The sequence below is a fragment of the Cherax quadricarinatus genome, chromosome 60, assembly GCF_038502225.1.
Source record: "Cherax quadricarinatus isolate ZL_2023a chromosome 60, ASM3850222v1, whole genome shotgun sequence".
NCBI classification, from domain to species: domain Eukaryota; kingdom Metazoa; phylum Arthropoda; class Malacostraca; order Decapoda; family Parastacidae; genus Cherax; species Cherax quadricarinatus.
Window position 1 is genome coordinate 27075639 of NC_091351.1, and position 18392 is coordinate 27094030.

The 18392-nt window shown below is 39.6% G+C and overlaps 1 protein-coding gene across 1 annotated transcript in view; it reads right to left on the bottom strand.

Annotated features, from left to right (window-relative positions):
• Window positions 1-600: 600 nt before the first annotated feature.
• Window positions 601-18392, bottom strand: part of LOC128694505 (hormone receptor 4-like) — a 202383-nt gene continuing 184591 nt past the window's right edge. Inside the window, exon 7 of the mRNA XM_070098034.1 lies at window positions 601-739. Coding sequence (XP_069954135.1) covers window positions 704-739 — 36 coding nt within the window. The 3' untranslated portion in view covers window positions 601-703. The remainder of the gene's footprint in view (window positions 740-18392) is intronic.

Consider the following 18392-nt stretch of genomic DNA (forward strand, 5'->3'; position numbering starts at 1 on the left):
GGAAGGTACATTTCTTATCTTGACCCAGGTGTAGTACCTTGATACATCATGGAGCCGTACTGACACCGCGTAGTTGACCGCTATAGTGGTCTCCTGGTACTTGTCAATCACTGCCTCATGTACAGATGCAGATGTTAATTTCACGAAGATCCTCGTCGTTCCGTTGAGCGCCACTCCACAAATCTCCTCATTCGCTATACCATATGTATCGCGAATTATCGCGGGTAATAACAAATCCATGAAAGATCCTGTTACAGCCCCACGGATCAGCTCAATACAGATTGTATTGATGCGTCTCCGACTGTTCAGCGCCATCTTGAGAAAATAAAGTTGCCACCAAGCAATGCCAGGGGCAGCCCAAACAGGTAAACTGCACAGAAAATCAACTCAATCAGGAGCGTCTGCGCAGCACCTCCACACGGCCCGAGAGCGATGAGGACAATGTGTTGTGAAGGTTACGGTTTGGAAGGTCTTCTGAACTATGTCATCATGCTCCTGGTAACACAACCATTGAACGAGTGACAGTGAAAGTGTTTTCTTCTTTGTCGGGTCACACTATCTCGGTGGGAGACGGCCGAAGTGTTAAGAAACACATTTTTTTTTTTAAATTATTAGAATAAAAATTGATAGTGTGCTGGCAGGGTATCAGTGGATTTGTGGACACCAACAGAATGGTGGGTCAGCCAGCAGTGTAAACTGACCATTATTTGTCTGTGTCGTTCAGTGATGCCATCATCTTCTGTTGAGAAAATATAGATCTATATTATTCCCAGAACATTACTTGGAACAATAGTATTTAATAAAACTATTGAGAAGAACATTCTAATTAACAGATGAAGAAATTAAACTTAATAAGACTTGTTCTGGGAAATACCTAATACAAAGGTACTGGACAACCAGTAAAGGTTCTTAATATATCAAACATAACCTTAATATATAAAACATAATATATAAAACATATTCCCCATATGTTCTATAACCTCGTCATCTATATTTCTTCCCAGTCATATTATGATAAAATCATAAATCCAGTACTTTGAGGGCAATGTTATTATTATTGTTGATAAAGACACATTTGCGCAGTTCAAGACATATACTGAGGAACTGACTTCTTCAGTCCTAGTATATAGACAACTAAGAAACGAGTTTAAATAACTGAAGGAATCAAGTGACGTTGTGAGAGGGCAGAGGTAATAAAAGTTGTAGTAATATAACTGAAATGTGATGTGCAGGAACGGAGAGGATCTGTCAGCGGGTAAGTGACATTGATGGATTGTGTCATCTAATGACAGTGCCCAGGTTGGGTAGTAATTGCTAAGACTGGAAACGCTGTAAAAACATGTGCGAAAGTGTTGGTCGCTGGCCACAACGAGCTACGGTATTTTGTACCTTAATTGCTAGAGCACTCAGCTCACACACTGAGGTCCGTGGTTCGATTCCTCGTATGGGAGATTTAGATTTTGCGACCGAAGTGGCTAGTTTATTGTGCACCCAATATCCATCCTGTGGACGGTAGCGCAAGAGCATATGGATACACAAAAGGCCTAAGAACTAGGCCCCAAAAGGGTTACAGGTGTACATTTGGAATTATATCTGCAGTTCACTTATCTGTTACAAGCAAATTTAGGAAATTTGCTTAGTATTTTTTGGTATCTTATTTTCGTTAAAAAGATATCTTGACATGTCACATAGGTTATTACACTATCTCTATATTCCTCAATAAGTGGACAATTAAGCACATAGTGTTCAAGACAGTGACCGTATGCCTGATCACATAATTTACATTTAGTTTGATCATCATCTGTGTGTCTCCCAAACTGCCAGAAGTACTTGTAACCAAGCCTAAGTCTGGCCACTACAACATCAGTCGGTCTGTTCACATTGCAAGTTGCTCCATAAACATACTTATCTACGTTCATGTTATCATAGTGGGTTATAGATCTACTCAGGCTTCTAACTGCATCCCTATAACATTCATTTTCATTATTTACTTCTCTCTTAATATTATTCCTAATACTAGACACAGATATATCAAAGTTATATTCTACATTCTATTTCTGGGTACTCTTCTTGGCTAATATATCAGCTTTATCAAGGAGTAATCCAGTGTGTGATGGGATCCATAGTAATTGTACATTAATTCCTATTTTTCCCCGCATTTTTGAGTATCTAGACCTGGCTCTCCAATAATTATGTTGTTGAAGTCATTAAGTTAGTCAAGAGCCTTCAATGATGACAAAGAATCAGTAATGATGAATCAAGCACAGTGTCATAAGTTAGCCAGAAAACTCCTGTTTAGATCCATCAGTGTATATAACTTGTGATAACTTCTTATTACCAGCTAGGTAGGTCATTTTCTGTACTGGTTCACGTGTTCTTACTTCCAGGGATCTTCCTGTTTGGCCCACGTACTTCTTAACACACTCTTCACTGGGTATGACGCAAACTTCTGCACCGGTGGTTGGGACAACACAAACACAATTCAGAAGATTAGTCTGTAGCTGTTCTAAACTGACTACTTCTTGTTGTCAGAGACATGTTTAAAGCTACTGTACATTGCTAACAAGCAAAACAATATACTGTTCTTCTTGTTGAAAATGCGTTCTGCACGCTTCCTGCAATCAGTGATGAAATTATGAGAAATGCGCAATTGCTTTGATGTCGAGGAACATAAGTATAAGCAACAGTTTGAAGAATCTGGAAATCAATCACATACTGGAAGCCAGTCCCAACTCATTTCACCTGGTGGTGCTAGTTCTTTGATATTTTGTTAACTTTACACACGAGTTGGACGCACACAGCTTCACAACACCTTAACAGGTTTGAGTAAACTATAAAATTCACAATTAAAAACAGAATAACAACCAGTTGCCGTTCTTAGACATGTTACTCCACACTGGCAGAGACAGACTCTTAATCAAAGTAAATAGAAAACATACAATAACTTATTGTTTCCTCATATCACGATAACAGAGGTAGGATTCTTTCTAAGGTCATATAGGATGTTCAACCCTCAGTTCCTTGAAGAGGAACGAGAATTCATTACACGAACTTCACTTCGTAAGACAAAATAAGAATTTTTTCGGATTTTTAACCATGAGGTTAGATGAACAGTGAAAGGTATAAGGTGACTAACACCCAGGTACCTACTTACTGCTAGATGAACAGTGACAGCAGGTGTTAGGAAACAAGCCCACTGTTTCCATCTGTGCTGGGGGCTGAGCCACGGACACTCAGTGAGTGAAGCTAAAGCGTTGCCAACCATGCCACGTGCAGCATGCATTCTAGGAACAACGTGGACACTAGAGCAAATGCCAACCCAATATATTGTTCTGCGTGTGAACAACGTAGCTTCAACTGTATCCCTGACAATGAGAGTTTGTCAGTTTAAAATTGTTACAAACACTTCCATATGTCAGAGTTTTTATAGTGGAGACTAACTGACAACTACCCGTCCATGCTGGAGCTTGTCATATCTTGTGGAAGGTGTGATAAGAAGTTTGTCGGCGAAACTCAACTGCCTCGAAGTAAGAATAAAGGAACCTAAAATTTAGTGCTTGTGTCCAGCACAGAAGCAATCAGAGCCACCTCATGAGATTCCGAGATGCTTAACTAATTATACATGAAAATAACCAACGCCATCTACTGTTTAGAGGCCGCCATGATAACAGTAACAAAAACCATCCAACAAAAATCCCGTTTCTACAGCATATATCAACAACAACACTGCGCTAGCCAAGGATTGGGAGTGGGTAGTCTTGTGGCCCGGTGGCCTGGTGGCTAAAGCTCCCGCTTCACACACGGAGGGCCCGGGTTCGATTCCCGGCGGGTGGAAACATTCCGACACGTTACCTTACACCTGTTGTCCTGTTCACCTAGCAGCAAATAGGTACCTGGGTGTTAGTCGACTGGTGTGGGTCGCATCCTGGGGGACAAGATTAAGGACCCCAATGGAAATAAGTTAGACAGTCCTCGATGACGCACTGACTTTCTTGGGTTATCCTGGGTGGCTAACCCTCCGGGGTTAAAAATCCGAACGAAATCTTATCTTAAGGCGTCATGCGGTTCTCGCTCACAATGGTAGGCCAGTACAACATAGGTTCGAATCCTTGGTTAGCGCAGTGTTGATATTGATCAATACCACTCGTCCGTGGTTACAATTATATATATATGCTGCTCGTAGGCTAGTACACTAAACAGGGATGAGAATGAAATTAGCTTGAAAGCTCCCAGACTACCGTATGTTCTTGGACCAAGAGTAACACACCTAGCTTGGCTGGGTGCTTGGTTCATGTAGGATTAAATAGTCCTGTGGGTTAAGGTGTCATGTGGTTCTCGCTCACAATGGTAGGCCAGTACAACATAGGTACGAATCCTTGGCTAGCGCAGTGTTGTTATTGATCAATACCACTCGTCTGTGGTTACAATAATATATATATATGCTGCTCGTAGGCTAGTACACTAAACAGGGATGAGAATGAAATTAGCTTGAAAGCTCCCAGACTACTGTATGCCTCAGACCAAGAGTAACACACCTAGCTTGCCTGGGTGCTTCGTTCATGTAGGATTGGGTGGGCCTGTGGGTTAAAGTGTCATGTGGTTCTCGCTCAGATTGGTAGGCCATTACTACAACTTGGGTTCAAATCCTTGACTAGCGCAGTGTTGTTATTGATCAATACCACTCGTCTGTGGTTACAATACCACTCGTCTGTGGTTACAATACCACTCGTCTGTGGTTACAATACCACTCGTCTGTGGTTACAATACCACTCGTCTGTGGTTACAATACCACTCGTCTGTGGTTACAATACCACTCGTCTGTGGTTACAATACCACTCGTCTGTGGTTACAATACCACTCGTCTGTGGTTAAAATATATACAAACAATCGCAGACGTGCGATCTTAACTATGCAGGACAAGCCACGGGGGGGAGGGTGGAAATATTTAGTTCAAGTACTTCAACATTTCTCAGTGCATCATCAGGAGCTGTGCAATGTTGCAAAGGCAACAACAGGAAAAGTAGGGTGAGTCTGAGACTGACTGGTGCCTCCACACTACCACTCTCTGAAAACTTATCAGACTTCTGCTGTTGTTGCCTTTACAACATTGCACAGCTCCTGATGATGCACTGAGAAATGTGAAAAGTACTTGAGCTAAATATTTCCACCCCCCTGTGGTTTGTCTTGCATATATATATATATATATATATATATATATATATATATATATATATATATATATATATATATATATATATATATATACATATATATATATATGTGTGTGTGTGTGTGTGTTTAAAACAACCACTGTGAAAGAATAGAGAAATTTGAATTTCTCTATTCTTTCACAGTGGTTGTTTTGCATATTCTGAAATCACCTGTTTACTGTGAACTTATTGCATACACACACACACACACACACACACACACACACACACACACACATATATATATATATATATATATATATATATATATATATATATATATATATATATATATATATATATATATATATATATATATATATAAATATATATATATATATATATATATATAAGTAGTGAAAATTTCCTCTGAGCGGTGTATCCGGTTTTAGGGGGTGGGGCTGAGCGCACCCTTCCGGAAAAGGCCTTCCACTGAGCATCCGGTCTAGGACCAGCAGCTGGAGGGTCCCCTTTTCACACCTAGGTGTTACTTCCGGTTTGACCTTGACCTCGCCCTCGAGACTACCTCACCCTTGACCCCCCCAACCAATACCCCCGCCCACGACCCCCCTTCGCGACCCCCCGTCGCGCCGCGCGCCCGCCCGCGCGCCCGCCCGCGCCCTTCGCGACCCCCGCCCGCGCCTTCTGCTGCGCCTTCTGCAGCGTCGTCCGGATCGCCCCCGCGTCTCGAATTTTTTTCCGATTTTTTTCGATTTTTTTTTGAATTTCATTTTCTTGTGCTCTTCATCTCCTCGGATCAAATTTTTGAGGTTCCCCCTCTCACTTTCACCCCCATCCCAAAATTTCTCGAAATCAAAGTCTCCATCTCCTCGGATCAAGTTTTTTGGATTCCCCCTATGGGGTTTTCGAAATTCTCCATCTCCTCGGATCAAGGTTTTTTGGATTGTCCCTCCTTCCACCCCCACCCCACAACCCCGAAAAATTTCTCAATATTACCAAGTTTTTGGATTCCCCCGTATGGCACACAGGCTGAATCTTGCCGACCCTTTTAGTTCATTAAAGTTAATAAGGGAACACTTACCTTCTGTCAGTGACGTCACACATACAAGCTGAATCATGTCGAACTTTACCCCTACACATATACAACATAGGGAAACATTTTCACTCTTAACCCAAATTTTTCATCATCAGAAAGTCGCATTTTTTTCGTTAATACCCACAATTTCTTTACAAAATACAACACATCATTATCACAAAAACTAACTCAAACTAACCCAAATTTTTCTCGTTTTAACCCTTTTAGTTCATTAAAGTTAATAAGGGGACACAGTACATCAGAAAAAGTCACAAAAACTAACTCAAACACTTTTACTTTGAACATCACCAAAACACTCTCATAAATCATTTGAATACTCACATAAACACCTTTGAACACCTTCAAAAACACCTTTGAACATTTTTCAATCAACACTGAAACATTTCCAAAACACTATTTGAGTACTCCCAATTGCACCACTGAATATTACTAAAACACCGCTGAATTCAATCAAAACACCATTCAACACCTTCAAACACCCTTGAACACCTTCAAAACACTCTTGAACACCTTCAAAAACACCTTTGAACATTTTCAATCAACACCGAAACACTTCCAAAAAAACACAATTTGAGTACTCCCAATTACACCACTGAATACTACTAAAACACCGCTGAATTCAATCAAAACACCCTTCAGCACCTTCAAAACACCTTTGAACACCTTCAAAACACCCTTGAACACCTTCAAAACACCTTTGAATATCGTTTTTAAACTAATTTCATCACAACCCACTTATATCGTCTTTTTTTCGGTAACTCTAATTCGACTACACTACCCTCATCAATTACCAACAAATTTTACTCGTTTTAACTAATGTCATCACTGTAACCAAGATTTTCACAAAAAAAAAAACTCTATGACACCTAACACACACGCACACACACACCCCACAACACCCACAATTTTTTCTCGTTTTAACTAATTTCATCAGAAAGTCACAACAACAACAACCCACAACCCACAATTTTTTCTCGTTTTAACTAATTTCATCTGAAAGTCACAACAACAACAACCCACAACCCACAACACCCACAACCCACAATTTTTTCTCGTTTTAGCTAATTTCATCAGAAAGTCACAACAACAACAACCCACAACCCACAACACCCACAACCCACAACACCCCACAACCCACAATTTTTTCTCGTTTTAACTAATTTCATCAGAAAAAGGCACAACACCCACAACCCACTTCACCCACAATTTTTTCTCGTTTCAACTAATTTCATCAGAAAAGTCACAACACCCCACATCACCCACATCCCACATTTTTTTTCTCGTTTTAACCCTTTTAGTTCATTAAAGTTAATAAGGGGACACAGTACATCAGAAAAAGTCACAAAAACAACCCACTTATATCATCTTTTTCGGTATCTCTAATTCGACTACATTACCCACAACCCTCATCAATTACCAATTTATTCACATTTTTTTTCCCCCCTTCTTTTTACTGAATCTTAAAAGTAATACACATTCCTCCCTACAGTACTAAAATTCTAATAAAATCCTCTCCATACCCATCTCCTTGTATCCACATAAATTAATATTATACTCGCATCAACTACCCAACTATTGCGACATGTTTCAACACCCTCCATTCTTTTCCAATATATCATAACTTTTCATTTCTATAATTTCTTTTTAAAATATTCACACATTACCTTTATATTCAGTAAAATCTCCCCATATTTCTAATTACAACCCTCCCCATACACCTCGCTATCTCACCAGCATTTCTTCACATCCACTCACCCATCTCCCAACACACCTCTTCTGAACACACACAAAAATCACATTTCACATCCACAAATGCATCTCAAATCCACTAAAATCACTATAATCAAGTTATTCAAAAAACTCTATGACCACCTAACATACACACACACACACACACACACACACACACACACACACACCTAACCTATCCTAACCTAACCTAACCTAACCTACCCTAACCTTATCCCAACCTAACTTAACCTAACCTACCCTAACCTTAACCCAACCTAACTTAACCTAACCTAACCTAACCTAACCTAACCTAACCTTACCTAACCTAACCCAACCTAACCTAACCTAGCCTAACCTAACCTTAACCCAACCTAACTTAACCTAACCTAACCTAACCTAACCTAACCTAACCTTACCTAACCTAACCCAACCTAACCTAAAATAACCTAACCTTACCTAACCTATCCTAACCTAACCTAACCTAACCTAACCTATCCTCACCTAACCTACCCTAACCTAACCTAACCTAACCTAACTTAACCTAACCTAACCTTACCTAATCTAACCTAACCTAACCTAACATTACCTAACCTAACCTAACCTAACCTATCCTAACCTAACCTAACCTAATCTTACCTAACCTATCCTAACCTACCCTAACCTAACCTTACCTAACCTAACCTAACCTAACCTAACCTAACCTAACTTACCCTAACCTAACCTAACCTTACCTAACCTAACCTAACCTAACATAACCTAACATTACCTAACCTAACCTAACCTATCCTAACCTAACCTAACCTAATCTAACCTTACCTATCCTATCCTAACCTAACCTAACCTAACCTAACCTAAAATATATTGGAACACTTCCAAAATACATTAGAGTACTCCAGAATTACTTTGAACGACTCCATTTTTGGATATTTCCAAATTAGTTTTGAAAACTTTATCGTAAAATCGAACATTATTTTCTTGTTGGTAAACACACCCATGGTAGAAATATTTACTCGATTTCTGAATAGAAACACTTTCCTCGCTCTGAGAGACTCATTGAGCTTATATGGGCCGCCCCTTCCCCCGACGCCACTGTGTAATGCGGTTCACACCCAAGGTAGAAAATCACACCTGCGTCAACACAGGTCAGACAGATGGCATGTAATGCGGTTCACATCCAAGGTAGATTTAAGATAATCATCGCCTTACCGAACACCTGAATCAACTCACCTAACCGAACCTAACCTAACCTAACCTAACCTAACCTAACCTAACCTAACCTAACCTAACCTAACCTAACCTAACCTAACCTAACCTAACCTAACCTAACCTAACCTAACCTAACTTAACCTAACCTAACCTAACCTATCTTAACCTAACCTAACCTAACCTAACCTAACCTAACCTATCCTAACCTAACCTAACCTAACATACCCTAACCTAACTTATCCTAACATAACCTAACCGAACCTAACCTAACCTAACTTAACCTAACCTAACCTAACCTTACCTAACCTAGCCTAACCTATCCTATCCTAAACTAACCTAACCTAACCTAACCAAACACCACCAAACACCTCCGAATACTCCCCAAAACACTACTGATTACTACCAAATCACCACTGAATACTACCAAATCACCGTCAAAATCACCAGAAACTAAGTTTAACATCACCATCCAACTTCCTTTTTATAGAAATCCCCTCAAATCACTATATCCAAGAACCCAACCTAACCTAACCTTTCCTAACCTAACCCAACCTAACCTAACCTAACCTAACCGAACCTAACCTAACCTTACCTAACCTAACCTAACCGAACCTAACCTAACCTAGCCTAACCTAACCTAACCTAACCGAACCTATCCTAACCTAACCTAACCTAACCTAACACCATCAAACACCTCCGAATACCCCCGAAACACTACTGATTACTACCAAATCACCACTGAATACTACCAAATCACCGTCAAAATCACCAGAAACTAAGTTTAACATCACCATCCAACTTCCTTTTTATAGAAATCCCCTCAAATCACTATAACCAAGAACCCAACCTAACCTAACCTTTCCTAACCTAACCGAACCTAACCTAACATTACCCAACCTAACCTAGCCCAACCTAACCTATCCTAACCCAACCTAACCTAACCTAACACCATCAAACACCTCCGAATACTCCCCAAAACACTACTGATTACTACCAAATCACCTAACCTAACCTAAGCGAACCGAAACTAACATTACCCAACCTAACCTAACTTATCCTAACCTAGCCTAACTTATCCTAACCTAACCTAACCTAACACCATCAAACACCTCCGAATACTCCCCAAAACACCACTGATTACTACCATATGACCTAACCTAACCTAACTTATCCTAACCTAACCTAACCTAACCTAACTTATCCTAACCTAACCTAACCTAACCTGACCTAACTTATCCTAACCTAACCTAACCTAGCCTAACCTAACCTAACCTGACCTAACTTATCCTAACCTAACCTAACCTAACCTAACTTATCCTAACCTAACCTAACCTATCCTAACACCTTCAAACACCTCCGAATACTCCCAAAACACTACTGATTACTACCAAATCACCACTGAATACTACCAAATCACCGTCAACCTAACCTATCCTAACCTAACCTAACCTAACCTAATCTAGCATAACCTAACCTAACTTAACCAACTATCCTAACCTAACCTATCCTAACCTAACCTAACCTAACCTTACCTAACCTAACCTTACCTAACCTAACTTATCCTAACCTAACCTAACACCTTCAAACACCTCCGAATACTCCCAAAACACTACTGATTACTACCAAATCACCACTGAATATTACCAGATCACCGTCAAAATCACCAGAAACTAAGTTTAACATCACCATTAAAGATCCTTTTTATAGAATGAATATACTTACCGCATTTTATGTTGCATATCACATTTCCTCTTCCACATCATCCCTAAACATCCTTCCTTATTCATTCCGTATATCTCCTAGAGTTGTTTAACCCCCGACGGGCCCATCACGACGCAGGAGCCAGAGTGTAGTAGGTGGTGTTGGAGTGGTGTTGGTTGCTCTGGCTCCTACATCGTGATGGGCGCGTCGGGGGATTAAACAACTCTACGAGATATAGGGAATGAATAAGGAAGGATGTTTAGGGATGATGTGGAAGAGGAAATGTGATATGCAACATAAAATGCGGTAAGTATATTCATTCTATAAAAAGGATGTTGGATGGTGATGTTAAACTTAGTTTCTGGTGATTTTGATGGTGATTTGGTAATATTCAGTGGTGATTTGGTAGTAATCAGTAGTGTTTTGGGAGTATTCGGAGGTGTTTGAAGGTGTTAGGTTAGGTTAGGATAAGTTAGGTTAGGTTAGGTAAGGTTAGGTTAGGTAAGATTAGGTTAGGTTAGGTTAGGATAGGTTAGGCTAGGATCGGTTAGTTAAGTTAGGTTAGGTTATGCTAGATTAGGTTAGGTTAGGTTAGGTTAGGATAGGTTAGGTTGACGGTGATTTGGTAGTATTCAGTGGTGATTTGGTAGTAATCAGTAGAGTTTTGGGAGTATTCAGAGGTGTTTGAAGGTGTTAGGATAGGTTAGGTTAGGTTAGGATAAGTTAGGTTAGGTTAGGTTAGGTTAGGATAAGTTAGGTTAGGTTAGGTTAGGCTAGGTTAGGTTAGGTTAGGATAAGTTAGGTCAGGTTAGGTTAGGTTAGGTTAGGATAAGTTAGGTTAGGTTAGGTTAGGATAAGTTAGGTTAGGTTAGGTGATTTGTTAGTAATCAGTAGTGTTTTGGGGAGTATTCGGAGGTGTTTGATGGTGTTAGGTTAGGTTAGGTTAGGATAAGTTAGGTTAGGTTAGGATAAGTTAGGTTAGGTTGGGTAATGTTAGGTTCGGTTCGGTTAGGTTAGGTTAGGTGATTTGGTAGTAATCAGTAGTGTTTTGGGGAGTATTCGGAGGTGTTTGATGGTGTTAGGTTAGGTTAGGTTGGGTTAGGATAGGTTAGGTTGGGCTAGGTTAGGTTGGGTAATGTTAGGTTAGGTTCGGTTAGGTTAGGAAAGGTTAGGTTAGGTTGGGTTCTTGGTTATAGTGATTTGAGGGGATTTCTATAAAAAGGAAGTTGGATGGTGATGTTAAACTTAGTTTCTGGTGATTTTGACGGTGATTTGGTAGTATTCAGTGGTGATTTGGTAGTAATCAGTAGTGTTTCGGGGGTATTCGGAGGTTTTTGATGGTGTTAGGTTAGGTTAGGTTAGGTTAGGATAGGTTCGGTTAGGTTAGGCTAGGTTAGGCTAGGTTAGGTTAGGTTCGGTTAGGTTAGGTTAGGTAAGGTTAGGTTAGGTTCGGTTAGGTTAGGTTAGGTTAGGTTAGGTTAGGTTTTTCTTGGATAAGGTTAGGTTAGGTTTTAGTTTCTGGGTTAGGTTAGGTTAGGTTAGGTTAGGATAGGTTTTGTTAGGTTAGGTAAGGTCAGGTAAGGTTAGGTTAGGTTAGGTTAGGTTAGGTTAGGTTAGGTTAGGTTAGGTTAGGTTAGGTTAGGATAGGTTAGGTAAGGTTAGGTTAGGTTAGGTTAGGTTAGGTTAGGTTAAGATAGGTTAGGTTAGGTTAGGTTAGGTTAGGTTAGGTTAAGTTAGGTTAGGTTAGGTTAGGTTAGGTTAGGTTAGGTTAAGTTAGGTTAGGCTAGGTTAGGTTAGGTTCGGTTAGGTGAGTTGATTCAGGTGTTCGGTAAGGCGATGATTATCTTAAATCTACCTTGGATGTGAACCGCATTACATGCCATCTGTCTGACCTGTGTTGACGCAGGTGTGATTTTCTACCTTGGGTGTGAACCGCATTACACAGTGGCGTCGGGGGAAGGGGCGGCCCATATAAGCTCAATGAGTCTCTCAGAGCGAGGAAAGTGTTTCTATTCGGAAATCGAGTAAATATTTCTACCATGGGTGTGTTTACCAACAAGAAAATAATGTTCGATTTTACGATAAAGTTTTCAAAACTAATTTGGAAATATCCAAAAATGGAGTCGTTCAAATAATTCTGGAGTACTCTAATGTATTTTGGAAGTGTTCCAATATATTTTAGGTTAGGTTAGGTTAGGTTAGGTTAGGATAGGTTATAGGTAGGTTAGGTTAGGTTAGGTAGGATAGGTTAGGTTAGGATAGGTTAGGTTAGGTTAGGTTAGGTAATGTTAGGTTAGGTTAGGTTAGGTTAGGTTTAGGTTAGGTTAGGTTAGGGTTAGGTTAGGTTATGTTAGGTTAGGTTAGGTTAGGTTAGGTTAGGTAAGGTTAGGTTACGGTAGGTTAGAATAGGTTAGGTAAGGTTAGGTTAGGTTAGGTTAGGATAGGTTAGGTTAGGTTAGGTTAGGTAATGTTAGGTTAGGTTAGGTTAGGTTAGGTTAGGTAAGGTTAGGTAAGGTTAGGTTAGGTTAGGTTAGGTTAGGGTAGGTTAGGTAAGGTTAGGTTAGGTTAGGTTAGGATAAGTTAGGTTAGGTTAGGTTAGGTTAGGTTAGGTTAGGTTAGGTTAGGTAAGGTTAGGTTAGGTTAGGTTAGGATAGGTTAGGTAAGGTTAGGTTAGGTTAGGTTAGGATAGGTTAGGTTAGGTTAGGTTAGGTAATGTTAGGTTAGGTTAGGTTAGGTTAGGTTAGGTAAGGTTAGGTTAGGTTAGGTTAGGTTAGGTTAGGTTAGGGTAGGTTAGGTAAGGTTAGGTTAGGTTAGGTTAGGTTAGGTTAGGATAGGTTAGGATAGGTTAGGTAAGGTTAGGTTAGGTTAGGTTAGGTTAGGATAGGTTAGGTTAGGTTAGGTAAGGTTAGGTTAGGTTAGGTTAGGTTAGGTTAGGTTAAGTTAGGTTGGGTTAAGGTTAGGGTAGGTTAGGTTAGGTTAGGTTAGGATAGGTTAGGTTAGGTTAGGTAAGGTTAGGTTAGGTTAGGTTAGGTTAGGTTAGGTTAAGTTAGGTTGGGCTTAAGGTTAGGGTAGGTTAGGTTAGGTTAGGTTAGGATAGGTTAGGTGTGTGTGTGTGTGTGTGTGTGTGTGTGTGTGTGTGTGTGTGTTAGGTGGTCATAGAGTTTTGTGAATATCTTGATTATAGTGATTTTAGTGGATTTGAGATGCATTTGTGGATGTGAAATGTGATTTTTGTGTGTGTTCTGAAGAGGTGTGTTGGGAGATGGGTGAGTGGATGTGAAGAAATGCGGGTGAGATGGCGAGGTGTATGGGGAGGGTTGTAATTAGAAATATGGGGAGATTTTACTGAATATAAAGGTAATGTGTGAATATTTTAAAAAGAAATTATAGAAATGAAAAGTTATGATATATTGGAAAAGAATGGAGGGTGTTGAAACATGTCGCAATAGTTGGGTAGTTGATGCGAGTATAATATTAATTTATGTGGATACAAGGAGATGGGTATGGAGAGGATTTTATTAGAATTTTAGTACTGTAGGGAGGAATGTGTATTACTTTTAAGATTCAGTAAAAAGAAGGGGGGAAAAAATGTGAATAAATTGGTAATTGATGAGGGTTGTGGGTAATGTAGTCGAATTAGAGATACCGAAAAAGATGATATAAGTGGGTTGTTTTTGTGACTTTTTCTGATGAAATTAGTTAAAATGAGAAAAAAAATTGTGGGATGTGGGTGATGTGGGGTGTTGTGACTTTTCTGATGAAATTAGTTGAAACGAGAAAAAATTGTGTGTGAAGTGGGTTGTGGGTGTTGTGCCTTTTTCTGATGAAATTAGTTAAAACGAGAAAAAATTGTGGGTTGTGGGGTGTTGTGGGTTGTGGGTGTTGTGGGTGTTGTGGGTTGTGGGTTGTTGTTGTTGTGACTTTCTGATGTACTGTGTCCCCTTATTAACTTTAATGAACTAAAAGGGTTAAAACGAGAAAAAATTGTGGGTTGTGGGTGTTGTGGGTTGTTGTTGTTGTGACTTTCTGATGAAATTAGTTAAAACGAGAAAAAATTGTGGGTTGTGGGTGTTGTGGGTGTTGTGGGGTGTGTGTGTGCGTGTGTGTTAGGTGTCATAGAGTTTTTTTTTGTGAAAATCTTGGTTACAGTGATGACATTAGTTAAAACGAGTAAAATTTGTTGGTAATTGATGAGGGTAGTGTAGTCGAATTAGAGTTACCGAAAAAAAGATGATATAAGTGGGTTGTGATGAAATTAGTTTAAAAACGATATTCAAAGGTGTTTTGAAGGTGTTCAAGGGTGTTTATGTGAGTATTCAAATGATTATGAGAGTGTTTTGGGGATGTTCAAAGTAAAGTGTTTGAGTTAGTTTTTGTGACTTTTTTTCTGATGTATTGTGTCCCCTTAATAACTTTAATGAACTAAAAGGGTAAAAACGAGAAAATGCCTAGTCTGGAGACTGAGGGATGAGTTGTAATTTAATGAAATGTGTAAGTGCAGATAAATTAGAGATGTCAAATCTTATTTGGGAGTACTCAAATAGTGTTTTGGAAATGTACAAAGGTGTTTTGAGTGTGTTCAAATGTTGTTTTTTTGAATGTGTTGAAGGGTGTTTTGATTGAATTCAGCGTGTTTTAGTAGTATTCAGTGGTGTAATTGGGAGTACTCAAATTGTGTTTTTTGGAAGTGTTTCAGTGTTGATTGAAAATGTTCAAAGGTGTTTTTGAAGGTGTTCAAGAGTGTTTTGAAGGTGTTCAAGGGTGTTTGAAGGTGTTGAAGGGTGTTTTGATTGAATTCAGCGGTGTTTTAGTAGTATTCAGTGGTGTAATTGGGAGTACTCAAATTGTGTTTTTTGGAAGTGTTTCAGTGTTGATTGAAAATGTTCAAAGGTGTTTTTGAAGGTGTTCAAGAGTGTTTTGAAGGTGTTCAAAGGTGTTTATGTGAGTATTCAAATGATTTATGAGAGTGTTTTGGTGTTGTTCAAAGTAAAAGTGTTTGAGTTAGTTTTTGTGACTTTTTCTGATGTACTGTGTCCCCTTATTAACTTTGGGTTAGTTTGAGTTAGTTTTTTGTGATAATGTTGTGTTGTATTTTGTAAAGAAATTGTGAGTATTAACGAAAAATGCGACTTTCTGATGATGAAAAATTTGGGTTAAGAGTGAAAATGTTTTCCCTATGATGTAGGTACTATGTCCCCTTATTAACTTTAATGAACTAAAAGGGTTAAAACGAGAAAAAAATTGGGGTTAAGAGTGAAAATGTTTTCCCTATGTTGTAGGTACTATGTCCCCTTATTAACTTTAATGAACTAAAAGGGTTAAAACGAGAAAAAAATTGGGGTTAAGAGTGAAAATGTTTTCCCTATGTTGTAGGTACTATGTCCCCTTATTAACTTTAATGAACTAAAAGGGTCGACAAGATTCAGCCTGTGTGCGCGTGACGTCACTGACCGCCGAGTAAACACCCTTCTTAGGTCATTTGACTTGTTTAGACCTGTAGTAAGAGAGAGCACCATAGGAGGAGTTCATTTGAATACTTACCCCAGAGGGGGGGAATCCAAAAAACTTGATCCGAGGAGATCATAAGAATTTCGAAACCCCCATAGGGGGGAATCCAAAACTTGTATTATCGAGAAATTTTTGGGGTTGGGGGGTGAAAGTGGGAGGGGGGGACCTTAAAAATTTGATCCAAGGAGATGGAGAATTTCGAAAACCCCATAGGGGGAATCCAAAAACTTGATCCGAGGAATTGGAGAATTTCGAAAACCCCATAGGGGGGAATCCAAAAACTTGGTAATATTGAGAAATTTTTGGGGGTTGTGGGGTGGGGGTGGAAGGAGGGACAATCCAAAAAACCTTGATCCGAGGAGATGGAGAATTTCGAAAACCCCATAGGGGGAATCCAAAAAACTTGATCCGAGGAGATGGAGACTTTGATTTCGAGAAATTTTGGGATGGGGGTGAAAGTGAGAGGGGGAACCTCAAAAATTTGATCCGAGGAGATGGAGAGCACAAGAAAATGAAATTCAAAAAAAATTCGAAAAAAATCGGAAAAAAATTCGAGACGCGGGGGCGATCCGGACGACGCTGCAGAAGGCGCAGCAGAAGGCGCGGGCGGGGGTCGCGAAGGGCGCGGGCGGGCGCGCGTGGGGGTCGCGAAGGGTGCGGGCGGGCGCGCGGGCGGGCGCGCGGCGCGACGGGGGGGGTCGCGATGGGGGGGTCGTGGGCGGGGGTATTGGTTGGGGGGTCCAGGGTGAGGTAGTCTCGAGGGCGAGGTCAAGGTCAAACCGGAAGTAACACCTAGGTGTGAAAAGGGGACCCTCCAGCTGCTGGTCCTAGACCGGATACACCGCTCAGTGGAAGGCCTTTTCCGGAAGGGTGCGCTCAGCCGCACGCCTAAACCGGAAGGGTGCGCTCAGCCCCACCCTCTAAAACCGGATACACCGCTCAGTGGAAAAATTCACTACTTATATATATATATATATATATATATATATATATATATATATATATATATATATATATATATATATATATATATATATATATATATATATATATATATATATATATATATATATATATATATATATATATATATATATATATATATATATATATATATAAATATGTCGTGCCAAATATGTAAAACTGGTCATTTAGCAAGAACTCATTTAAAATTAAGTCCTTTCTAAAATTTTCTCTTATACGTTTAAAGATATATTTTTTTGATTAATGTTAATGTAAAATTTTTTAATTTTGCACCAAAAGGAACTTTGAAAACTTACATAACCTTATTATAACAAGAACAATTTATTTTAGCCTAACCCAACTAAATATATTTTAGATTTGTTTACAATAATTTAATACTAAACAAACACAGTGAAAAAATATTTTTTTCGTTAGGTTCAGAATGATTTTGGCGAAATTATTGCATACACAAATTTTCACTTGTCCTATATGGCAAGATGAGCGTTGCTATTTAAGCCAAGATCGCAAGTTCTGCCTATTCGGCACGACATATATATATATATGCAAAACAACCACTCTGAAAGAATAGAGAAGTTCCAGGCGCATTCGTGACTACTCACATTATCAAGGAACTATGTTCCTTGATATTGTGAGTAGTCACGAAAGCGCTTTGAATTTCTCTATTCTTTCAGAGTGGTTGTTCTGCATATTCTGAAATCACCTGTTTACTGTGATCTTATTGCATATATATCTGGAGAGTTTATCTGGAGAGAGTTCCGGGGGTCAACGCCCCCGCGGCCCGGTCTGTGACCAGGCCTCCTTAGGTCAGTGTCCCAGGATGCGACCCACACCAGTCGACTAACACCCAGGTACCCATTTTACTGATGGGGAACATAGACAACAGGTGGAAAGAAACACGTCCAATGTTTCTACTCTGGCTGGGAATCGAACCCAAGCCCTCACCGTGTGAAGCGAGAGCATTAACCACCATATATATATATATACATATATATATA